This window comes from Crocuta crocuta, unplaced genomic scaffold (assembly GCF_008692635.1).
Source record: "Crocuta crocuta isolate KB4526 unplaced genomic scaffold, BGI_CrCroc_1.0 scaffold299, whole genome shotgun sequence".
Classification (NCBI taxonomy): Eukaryota; Metazoa; Chordata; class Mammalia; order Carnivora; family Hyaenidae; genus Crocuta; species Crocuta crocuta.
In genome coordinates this window covers 7,907,212-7,919,494 of record NW_027532747.1, presented here as the reverse complement: position 1 = coordinate 7,919,494, position 12,283 = coordinate 7,907,212, and the positions used below count along the sequence as shown (strand labels likewise).

Sequence of the window (12,283 nt, the reverse complement as noted above, 5' to 3'; positions counted from 1 at the left end):
TAGCTTAGTCTAGATTTTCAGCTGCATTTTTGGACATTCTCAATAGATCGACCTGAAGTTCCTAATCAATAGCGTGATCTCAAGATGGACAATGAGATTATAACTGGAGATGAGTTACTTCCAGGGAAATTTTATCCATATTATCTGTTGTAGTTGAGCATCAAAAGAAAAACTGATTCTGCTGTAGCAAGTTTAAGGAAATGCTTTTAAGGTAAAGAAAGAGTAGTTGTTGTGAGGCACGGAATGTAAAGAATAAATGAGAAGTAAAAGTAGCAACTGTGTTTTCATCAGAGTTAGAGGAGAGCATTAAGCAGGATTTAAAAAGACCAAATGCCTAATGACTAGGGTGACAGAAGCATGTTCTTGTATTTTAAAACAAATCACCTTCTTTTCTAGCAAAAGTTCTACAGGAGGATATACCCCTTCCGTCTCAGGGTTAGGAAAGACTTCTGTGGTTTCACTAACTGGTAAGTAGAAATCTGAGCTATTTAAGAAAATTGCTAAATTTAAATTAAAAAAAAATTTTTTTTAGCATTTATTGTCAAGTGACAGACGGAGTGTGAGCGGGGGAGGGGCAGAGTGAGAGAGAGACACACAGAATCTGAAGCAGGCTCCAGGCTCTGAGCTGCCAGCACAGAGCCCGACATGGGGCTTGAACCCCTGAACCATAAGATCATGACCTGAGGCAAAGTCAGACACTTAGCCGACTGAGCCACTCAGGCACCTCCCCCCTTTTTTAAAAATTTTTAAACATTTATTTACTGTTGAAGCATTGCTAAATTTAATGAATTACTGTTTTCTTTAAATGCCACTTCTAGATACAGTGTTTTCCCTAAACTTGTATCTTTATCAAATGCCTAAATGATTAAACCTTTCCCTACAACTGAGAAAATACTGGACTCTGCCATTTATCTTTCACCATCAAGACCCAGAGCTCAATACTTTTGAAAGAGAGAAAGGATAGTAGTCTAGGAGGTTCTTCCATAGTCTGAGGACCTCCTGGGGCACAGATTAAAAGTTTTGCAGTGATTTTTAAAGAAGTTAAAAACAGTAGGGCTTCATGGTGAATCACATGTAGCCAAACATTTGCAATATTACATATTTGAATATTTCTACCAGGGGTCAGCAGACTTTTTCTGTAAAGGGCCAGATAGTAAATATTCTAGGCTTTCTTGGCCAAATTGATTTCTGTCACAGTTACTCAACTCTACTGTTGAGCGGAAGTAGCCATAAACAGTAGATAATGGATAGGGATAGCCGTGTTCCAATAAAGTTCTATTTATAAAAACAGGCAGCAGTCACGATTTGGCTTACAGACATGTAGTTTGCTGACCGTTGGCTTATATAATAGAGCGCAGAAAGATACAGTGAATAAGGGAAAATATATTGCTAAAAATTGCTAATGGCTGTTTGTGTATATTTTTAACTTTTTGCCTTAGAAGTCTTGGCTGAAAATTATTGGGCTGTGGTAAGTTTTTAGTGTAAAGAATAGCAGATCTACTCAAGAGGTCTGAAACTTTTAAAAGTTTGGTCCTGTGTCCCTTTCAGGTTGTGTTTTGAGTATTCTGTCTTCCTCTTACTATGTTCTTTTTATTCTTATGAAGAATATACACTCCCTGCCTGTAAACAGTATATTTCACTTACCAGAGGAGAAAATAGTTCCAATATTAGAGCACTGATATTCATATACTGTATATAGAGTGGTTCTACAGGGTAGACTATGAGTAGCATAAGAAACCTGAAAGAATTTGATAATAGAAAATTGTTGAACTAAAGTTATCAACGCTTCTTGAAGTGAGGGATGTAAATAATAAAACTATTGTTTACTTTTATCTTTGCAAGTCAGCGAATTCTTTAGGAGATACTTAGGGGACAATAAGGGTTTGTGAACTTTTGTAATATAGGTGTCTTTAAGAATTGTAAATATATATGGGGGCGCCTAGGTGGCTTAGTTGGTTAAGCGCCCGACTTTCGCTTAGGTCATGATCTCGCGGTTCGTGGGTTCGAGCCCCGCGTCGGGCTCTGTGCTGACTGCCAGCTCAGCCTGGAGCCTATCTCAGAGTCTGTGTCTCCCTCTCTCTGACCCTCCCCTGCTCACGCTCTCTCTCTCTCTCTCTCTCTCTCATTCTCTCTCTCTCCTAGAAATAAATAAAAATATTAAAAAAAAAAAAGAATTGTAAATATATATGGAAAGTCAGTTTGAATTAGCTTAGCTTGGAGCTGATGGGGCAGATGATTATTGATACCCAGAAGTGGTTCTTCAAACTTGTGTGGATCCCATCTAGCCTCTTAGATGTGACTTCCAATGAGCATATTTATTCATGAACTTGTAACAGTTCTTGCCAAGCAGTTTCTTCACTTCAGTCAGTAAGAACATTGGTTCAAAACTAGTTTTTTTCAAGTTTTAATTATGTGCACTAATTTCTTCAGTTTGTACTTTGCTAGTTCTTACATCACCTTGAGAATTGAGAGTGTGTATATGATTTGCAGATCCTAAAACTTAACATCCAAAGCCTTAATTAAAAGAATATATTTTATAAGGGTAAATATTAAAATATTTGGAAAATATTCTGTCTTAAGGGTTCAGTATTATTTTGGGGGGAGAGAATATATTGGGTGAATGAAAGATCTTCTCGGTCATTACATATTATTACTCAATGAAGTACAGACTGAGAAAAATGTCACTATACAATTACACATCTGTTCTACAAAGAGAAAAAGGGGACAAGATGTCTCTTACGTAGAGAAGAGATTTAACTTACCTGTGGGACTTAAGACAGGCTTCCAGATGTTTCTAACGTTTGGGATAAAGCTTAAGGAATGCCGGGATCTCTAGCAGGCATAGAAGAGAATGGAATCATGCTCTGTTCAGAGTACCTGGCATAAAGACCATGTGTCAGTGTCTTGAGGAAGCAGCAGTGGCCGGTTTGGCCGGAGCACGGAGTGAGTGTAAGAGGGCGGGGAAAATAAAACCGTGATTGCTTGCAAGGTCAAATGGAATGAGTTCTTTTTTACTTAATATGAACCCATCATTAATTGTTGGGTGACTTTTGCCTTTCATCAATTACAGTTCATCCAAGGCTATGTGGACATAGCAGACAGGGAGTTGGGGGGGAGGGGAGGACAGAGAATGCTAGTAAGGATTCCAGGAAACAAATTGCAACATATCCATTGTTAGCGGGTGTGAGAAAACATGGAACCCTTTTGAAAAACAGTTTGGTAACATTCATCAAGAATCCTAGGGGTTTTTTTTTTTTTTTATGTTTATTTTTGAGCCAGAGAGAGAGAAAGAGAGAGAGAGAGAGCGCACAAGCAGGGTAGGAGCAGAGAGAGAGAGAGAGGCACAAAATCCAAAGCAGGCTCCAGGCTCTGAGCTGTCAGCACAGAGCCAGATGCAGGGTTCAAACTCCCGAACTGTGAGATCATGACCTGAGCTGAAGTTGGATGCTCAACCGACTGAGCAACACAGATGCCCTAAGAATCCTGGTTTTAAAAAGTACTCTTTGAGGGGCAGCTGAGTGACTCGGTCAGTTGAGCATCCGACTTCACCTCAGGTCATGCTCTCACGGTTCAGAAGTTCAAGCCCTGCATCAGGCTTCTTGCTGGCAGCGCAGAGCCTGCCACAGATCCTCTGTCTCGCTCTCAAAAATATGCATTTAAAAAAAACACTCTTTCACTCAAGCAGTCCCATTTCTAGTGCCCTGTCGTGAAACAGGTCATCACATAAAATGTGGTAAAATTTGTCATCGTGTGTGCTGTTGGTATGATGTGCTGAAAATGGCACTCTACCCTGGCGCCCTTCCTCAAGCCCACAACCCTAGTCTGATTGTAAGAAAAGCATCAGATAAATTCTAATAGGGGGCATCCTGCAAGATATTTGGCCAGTACCTCTCAAAACTGGTAATGTCACCCAAAACAAGGAAAGGCTAAGAAACCATCACAGCTAAGGAAAGCCTGAGGTGAGCTGACAAGGGAATTTATGTAATGTTGGGTGCTGGATGGGATCCTGACACAGAAGAGACATTACGTAAAAACTAAGAAAATCTGAACACACTACAGATTTTGGTTTGTAATAATAATGTCTCATTACTGTCCTCCTTAACTGTAACAACTGTAGCTTACTAAAGTGTTAGAGGAAACCAAATGAGGGTGTAGATGAAAATTTTCTGTATTCTCAATTTTTCTGTAAATCTAAACTTTTAAAAACGAAAGTCTACTTAAAAAAATTACAGTAACTTCAAAAACATTTACGTTTTCAGGGCTAAGTTTAACAAAGTGTATATTATATGTACACTAAAAAAAAATCAAAACATTGCTGAATGAAATTAAAGAAGACCTAAATAAATGGAGAGATACACTGTGTTTGTGGATGGGAAAACTGAATAATGTTCATGATGCCCATTTCTTTTGAGTTGATCCAGAGATTTAATGCAATCCTGATCAGAATGCCACTGGCCTTTCTGTAGAAATCTCTACCCTACTTCTAACATCTAAAGTTAATGCACAGAACTGAGGAGAGCCAAAACCATTTTGAAAAAATGAAAAGTTTAGAAAACAAAATTTAGAGAGCTTAAACCACCTGATTTCAACCAGTCAGTAGTCAGGACCACGTGCCTGCCCACAGCTACCCTTCCACAAAGGCCCCAGGATAAGTCAGTGGTGATGGGATAGTAGTTAAAAAAATTTTTTTAATGTTCATTTATTTTTGAGAGAAAGAGAAAGAGACAGAGCACGAGCAGGGAAGGGGCAGAGGGAGAGGGAGACACAGGATCCGAAGCAGGCTCCAGGCTCTGAGCTGTCAGCACAGAGCCCGATGTGGGGCTTGAAGTCTTGAACTGTGAGATCATGACCTGAGCCGAAGTCATATGCTCAACCGACTGAGCCACCGAGGAGCCCCTATGGAATAGTATTTTAAAAAGCAGTGTTGGAACAACTGAGTATTTGTATTTCAAAAAACAAAACAGAAACCAAAAAAAACAACAACCCAAGCTGAACCTTATTCCTTAGCTCACCCTATACATAGAATTATCTCAAAATGCATTATCAGCCTAAGCAGAAAAGCTGAAACTATGGCATTTTTGAAGAAAATACAGAAGGAAGTCTTTGTGATTCTGGGATAGACAAAGATTTCTCCAAACCATAAAAGAAAAAGTTAACATATCAGACTTTATCAAATTTAAAACTTCTGCTCGTTGCAACAGAGCATGAAAAAAAAAGAAAGGCATGGCATAGATTGGGAAAAATAATCATATTGCGTGTCCCTGACAAAGGACTTCTATCCAGGATACACAAAAGGAATCTTTAGAACTCATTAGGCAACTAGTTTTAAAATGGGGAAAATTGACTGCATACTTCACAGAAGACATGCAAATAAGTGCATGAAAAAAATGCTTAGCATCCATAATTGTTAGAGAAGAGCAACTTAAAAGCAAGGGAGGGAAGCCTAAATTGGGAGAACAAACTGATGTTTGCCCGGGGTAAGGGATGGGCAAGATGAGGGAAGGGGCGTGGGCGGTACAGGCTTCCGGTGAGTGAGTGAGCAAGGTACAGCATCAGGAATATCATCAGAGGTAGTAGTGTGCATGGTGACAGATGGCAGCTACCCTTGTGGGGACACAGCATAGCGCATAGAGGACTCACTGTGTTATACACCTGAAGCTAATTGTGTGTCCACTATACTTAAAAAAAAAAAAGTTTTAAAGATAGAATTCTACATATTCCTTAAAATGTTAAAAGAAAAAAAACCCTACTTGGTTACATAGAAAAATAGTTAAGATTTACTAAGTCACAAAGTATGTTATAAAATAGAAGGCATAGTAGGTCTTTGCATAGGTGTGCGTATATGCGTAGGTGTGCGTATATGCATAGGTGTGTGCGTATATGTAGCCTGTGTAGGGAAAAGAGATGGAAGCAAATTACATTAGGATGGTTCAAGACTGTTGCTTCAGTTGTGAGAATTACGGTATTAAAGATGATTTTTATTTTCATACTGTGTTTGCATTCTCCACTTTTAAAAACTTTTATAGGTTTTTGTAATGAAAAAAATCTGTTCGTGCTAATGCTAGAAATCATTTCTTGATGCCAGACAGATGTTACTATATACTCACTTTTTAAAGATTTTGTAGACCAAAGGCCCAGACAAACACATTAAACCAAGAAAATGCTCATTTAAAAAAATGTTTCAAAAGTTCAGAATTTTAGGGGCGCCTGTGTGGCTCAGTCGGTTAAGTGTCCGACTTCGGCTCAGGTCATGATCTCATGGTTGGTGGGTTCGAGCCCCACGTCGGGCTCTATGCTGAAAGCTCAGAGCTTGGAGCCTGCTTCGGATTCTGTATCTCCTCTCTCTGCCCCTCCCCTGCTTGTGTTCTCTCTCTCTCTTTCCCTCTCTCAAAAATAAGTAAAAAGTGTTAAAAATTTTAAAAAACTTTAAAGTTCGGAATTTTTAAAAAAAGCAATGAGGGGTGAGAAATACAAGGAGACACCAGTACCCGACCCCTAGAATATCTAAAATTAAAAAGACTCACAATATCAAGTGTGTGTGAGGGTATAAAGCAACTCTCCAGAACGCTATTCATTGCTGGTGGAAATGCAAAATGCTGCAACCACTTTGGGAGACAATTTGGTGGTTTCTTATGAAGTTAAATATACGGTTAGTATGTGATCCAGCAATTCCACTCCTAGGCTTTTACTTGGCAAGAAATTAAAACATCTATCCATTCATAGACCTGTACATATGTGTTCAGAGCAGCTTTCTTTGTAATAGTCAAAAAGCTGGGAAAAAAAATCCAAATGTCTATCAGCAGGAGAATGTATAATTTTGATCTATCCATACAACGGCCTGTCAGCGATAAAAAAGAACAAACTGTTGATACACGCGGAGACCAGGATGAATCTCAAAATACTTGTGCTGAGTGAAAGAAGACAGAAATACCGTATGATTGTATTTATATAAAATTCTAGAAAATGCAAAGAAGACAGAAATACCGTATGATTATATTTATATAAAATTCTAGAAAATGCAAACTAGTGACAGGAGACAGATTGCCGGGAGTGTGAGGCGCGGGGACCAGAGCACAGGAGGTAGGGATCAAGAGGGGTTCACTCCTGATCGTGGTGACGGCTTCATGGCTGTGTGCATAATGTCAAACCTCAATCTGTGCAGGTTATTGTCCGTAAACTATATCTTAATAAAAGTGGTTTCAAAAGAAAAAGAACCACTATCATTAACCCTCGGTTCACCTCTTTCTTAGCATATTCAGTATGTCTGACTGTACTTGAATTGCTTGCAGACGACTCCTTCCGCACCCGTAATGCTGGTAGCGCCGCAGCCACCTTTCCTCCCACCCCTGCCCTGCCTGGCACCTCCCGTGGGTCCAGTAACTCCGTTGATCCCAAGAGCAGTGGAAGTAAAGACCCACAACCACGAAAGGCCACCTTGTAAGTAACCCGGTGCTGCGCCAAGTGTCCCATTCCAGTCTTTTCTCAGGCACTTTCATTCCCACTCACATACTTTCCAAACAATAGACGATGTCTATAATGAGGAAATGGTATAAATTCAAAGGACTTATTTTCGCATGGGCCTCTGTGGGGTCAGATGCTTTCTATGAGATGATTTATATATGGCCAAGATACTGGAGCTTTAGGGGATCGGCGAGACACTTTCAGTGGCTCCCATTAATATCTGAGATCCGGTTATTTTTCTGTGGAGTGTGTGCACTTAGGGAATTTATCTCTGAGAAGAACGAGGTGCAGCTGCATCCGTTTCAAGCAGCCAGCTTTATGTACACAGTATTTAATCACCCAGCGCTTCGAAAGTGGGTACAGCTAATGCCACTGAAGAAATATTACTGCGGCCCATAATCCGGAGTGGTGGGTCCAGCAAACTGGAGATTTCTACAGACTGTACTTGGGCTTCAGGGATGTGGTTATAAGGGGTCTCTGTTCTTTTCCTTTGTGATTCCTTTTTGTGTGCTATTTACATACATTGTTTGAATTGTTGAAGCCTTTGGTACTTTTATTTATTAAAAAATTTTTTTTCTTTTAATGTTTTATATATTTCTGAGAGAGAGAGAGAGAGAGACAGCATGAGCAGGGGAGGGTCAGAGAGAGAGGGAGATACAGAATCTGAAACAGGCTCCAGGCTCTGAGCCGTCAGCACAGAGCCTGACGCGAGGCTCGAACCCACGAATCGTGAGGTCATGACCTGAGCTGAAGTCGGATGCTCAACTGACTGAGCCACCCAGGTGCCCCGGTACTTTTAGTTTAAACATTTAGGAGAGTAGACTATACAAATCTCCATGGTGAGAGATCACATCGAGGTGGAACTGATTGCAGCCCAGATGCCCAAACGATCGTTACGGTGTTCTCATTCACATAGGACACCCGGACCTTCTGCTTAGAATGGACCTGAGACAGGACTCCAGTTTCCTTTTAAGCATATATCACTGAATTCATGAATATTCCCTAATGAAGTTTCTCAAATGCATCTTTTTTGCAGAAACTTCATGCTTTGGTCCCTCTTAGGAACTGAACTGTATCTTAATTTAGTCTAAATTTAGTTGGCCACACGTATGTATACAAATATGTATTTAAAATTCATTTAAAACTTAGAAACAAATTTATTGAATGGATCTCCAGCAAAGAGTAGGATTATGTAATAGAAAAAAGCAATAGTAAATAGAAAAGGTAATATTACAGATTTTTTAAAAGTTTATTTTCATTTATTTTTGAGAAAGAGCCGACAGGGAAAGGGCAGAAGACAGAATTCCAAGCAGGCTTTGCGCTGTCAGCACATAGCCCGATGCGGGACTTGACCTTGAACTGTGAGATCATGACCCGAGCTGAAACCAGGAGTCAGACACTTAACTGACTGAGCCACCCAGGCGCCCCTAATGTTACAGATTAGTAAGATTAATACAAAGGGTACTTTTATTTACAGACCATGTTCTTTGCCGAAGCAATTACCACTCAGATGATTATACTATGGAAATTCCGCTTAAGAGTCCTGAGGGAGAGGCAGGACAGGGCGGTGTCTATAGCGAGGCATGGAGCCGGAGCCCTGTGCCCGGGTCCCGGTGGCGGCTAGGCACTGTGTACAGTTCATTCCTGCTCTCTGGGTCTCATTGTGCCCATCTGGGAAATGACGGGGTGGGCCATGCTTCATCCCTTAAGGTGCCTTTCAGTTCTTGTGCCCCGATCCTTCCTATCAGCCTAGTCCCTCTTCCTCTCCAAACTTGCCTAGAAGTCTTCTATCGAAGAACATATTTAATAATCAGAATGTAATCCGTTCTCTTCCCAATGTAGTTTTCTAAATGTCATAGGCATTTTTTAAAGATCGCTAAAACTTAACATTTATACCAGCTCTCCCTTATTTCAGATTATTGTCTATGTTCTTTTATTGTTGAGCATGTTTTTCCTTTTCATAGACTGAATTTTCTCTTGCTCAATATATATATATAAAATTATACAATCAATTTATATAGTTGATGGTTAAAAAAAGTAAATGGGGTTCACTCTAAAAAATCCCATCACGTGTTTCTTCTTTTCTGAATGTTCTGAAGGAAGAGGAATGTTGGTATTACAGCTGCTTTTTTTTTATTTAAAAATTAAAAAAAAAATGTTTTCATTTTTGAGAGAGAGAGAGACAGAGTACAAGTGGGGGAGGGGCAGAGAGAGAGAGGGAGACACAGAATCTGAAGCAGGCTCCTGGCTCAGAGCTGTCAGCTCAGAGCCTGATGCGGACATCAAACCCACCAACCATGAGTTCATGACCTGAGCCGAAGTTGGACACTTAACCGACTGAGCTGCCCAGGTGCCCCTTTAGCTGCTTTTTTTAGCGGGAGACAGGATATGGAGTCCATAACTGTATTTCCATGGAATTTGGTTCTCCTCTGCACTTTGTCATGAGTGTGCACACAGCGCCGCATGACTGGAGTAGCTGATTGGCATCTACAGTGGTCTTGTTTCTGTGAGGTATTACCCATAATTCGCGGCCATGCCTCACCCGGATGAAAGTATCTTTTTTTCCCCTTAAAATAAGCTTATGGAGTGATTTCAGAAGGTGTTATTTATCTCAGTTTTCCTTCTCTAAACAATTCCATACAATACATTCTCCAGCTTTTCAGTGTCCTGGAAATGATATGTCTGGTGTTTCAGAGCATCAGTGTCTTAAAGGAGGTACAGGAATGCGTCGTATCGTATGTCCTTGAAAGCCGGACAGTTGGTATATTTGGGCCTGTGCTAATTTCCATTGTTGTCAGACAAAAAAATAAGTGTGAAAAGCTGTATGAATAGAATTGAATGCTTTGTTAGATGTGCATGGGATTTGGTAATTAAAGATAGTTCCAGGTAATCTTTAATGTGTAATTTCTTTTTCACTTAAACAGAATTCTCATATATTAGGTTTCTTTAAAGTAACCTATATTTCTTATTTACTTTGTAAGCACTAAACAGATATAATTTTTCATGTTTTGTTTTCTCTTTTTCTCTTCTCTCTTTCTCTCCCTCCCTTTCTTTCTTGACAAAGAAAATCAAGAAAATCCAATCCTTAAATCATCTGCTTGATGAAGAAGGCAAAAGAAAGACAACTGGAGATAATGTGATTGATGGACAAAAGCTAAAGCAATGGCTGGGGTGTTGGGTTTTTTGTTTTGTTTTTTTGGGTTTTTTTTTTTTTGGTCGATGAATGGAAAACAGACACATAATGACAGCTGATGTTGATAAACTTTCCATGTTTGAAATTAGATTCCCTAGGTGGTATAGTATGTATTTCTTGAGTAATAATGTGGTTACAGAATTCCAATGTCATAGTGAAGTACAACGAAAAACAACTTGAGGTTTGTGCTTTAAGCACCGCTACAGAGAAGACCAGTCTGCGTTTATCTGTGCTGGAAACCATCTGTTTAATTGTCCTAGAGGCTTAGCATTCAGAAATTACATGGGAGTCCAAATCAGCTGAAATTGCTTTAGCTAATCACTTGAAGGGGCCTTGGGAGTCCGGAATGACACTGCATTTTCTCACAAATCTCCAAGCCCAGTTGAAATCTCACACTGGCTAGGGTACGAGCAGCTGTCCGCAATTGAGCAGCCCCATGATTATGGTGACAGCGTTGCTCCTGGACGTTCTGAAATTTCCATTTGGCATTGAAAATTCTACCAAGATTTCTGGTAACTTTAGGTACACCTACCTTAAAAATAATAGATTGATGATTTCATTTCCTAGAAGAATTTATTTTATAAATACTTTGTTTACACTTTAGATTGTACTTGTCGTCACTTAATTTAAAATGATGAACCTAGTTTGAATCAGCTGTTATTCTAAGCTATCATGCTTAAGCTCTATCAACAGCATGCATTTGTACTGATGCTAACACTCCCATCAGAATTTGCCTGTCGAACATATACACTTCTTAATTTTAAAATGTCAGTTCTTGAGATAGACTGTATGAAGCTATTGTCAGCTTCTCTATTTCAAAATGCAATCAGCATCTAACTATATTGATATTAGAAAATATGTTTTTTTAAATATATTGTATGATAAAGATGATCTAATTTGTGAATGCATACGCGTGTGTGGTTACTTTTTATAATGTGAAATGATGAATAATGAATTGACTCAAAATAAAACATAGGTTAATGAGATACCTGTGTTTGTGAGAAAAGTTTCAAGTACTTATCAGCAGCTTTTTTTTTTTTTTTTAATTCTAACATTAAGGAGTAAAACTGTTCATTTTTAAAGAGTGGATGAGAAGCGCCCCGCATCAACTATGAATTACTCAGGGGACAGAAGCGCAGTGTGAGACTTCTCCAAGACACGTGTTTCCCCTTTTCCTTCTGTATGGCCTCTTCGGGGCTGTTTTTAGTGATTGTTAGTATCTTTCATTTAAGGACAGTCAGGTAGATGGAAACGTTGAGCTCCTCCACTTGTCAGGAGTTAAAAATCGGGTCGGTTTGAGCGACTGGGCAGTATTGACTCCGTGAATTCAGTATTCTTTGTGCATCTTGTATAACTGTTCTGACCACGCCCCCGTTGGCATCTCTGACATGGAACCCAGGACATGATCCGGAGAGAATGTGTGCGGTGCGGGACGGCAAGCCAGCGTTCTTCCTGCACTTGGATTCACGCTCAGCATTGACTCTGTTGCCTTAAATAAAATGGAGAATTTCACTTTATTTGTTCCACAATCACTAATAATAATAACAGCAGAGTTAGGAGTTTTATTTTCCATCATGCATGCGGGAAAAGAGTAAAGTGTTTTGCCAGAGAAAAGTCACTACTGCGTGT

At 39.6% G+C, this 12,283-nt stretch overlaps 1 protein-coding gene across 1 annotated transcript in view; it reads left to right on the top strand.

The window, feature by feature from the left end:
* Positions 1 to 11,593, top strand: part of PPP4R4 (protein phosphatase 4 regulatory subunit 4) — a 54,745-nt gene extending 43,152 nt beyond the window's left edge. Inside the window, exons 20-22 of the mRNA XM_077780876.1 lie at positions 397 to 467; positions 7,290 to 7,437; positions 10,526 to 11,593. Of these exons, the coding sequence (XP_077637002.1) occupies positions 397 to 467; positions 7,290 to 7,437; positions 10,526 to 10,550 (244 nt within the window). The 3' untranslated portion in view covers positions 10,551 to 11,593. The remainder of the gene's footprint in view (positions 1 to 396; positions 468 to 7,289; positions 7,438 to 10,525) is intronic.
* Positions 11,594 to 12,283: the final 690 nt, after the last annotated feature.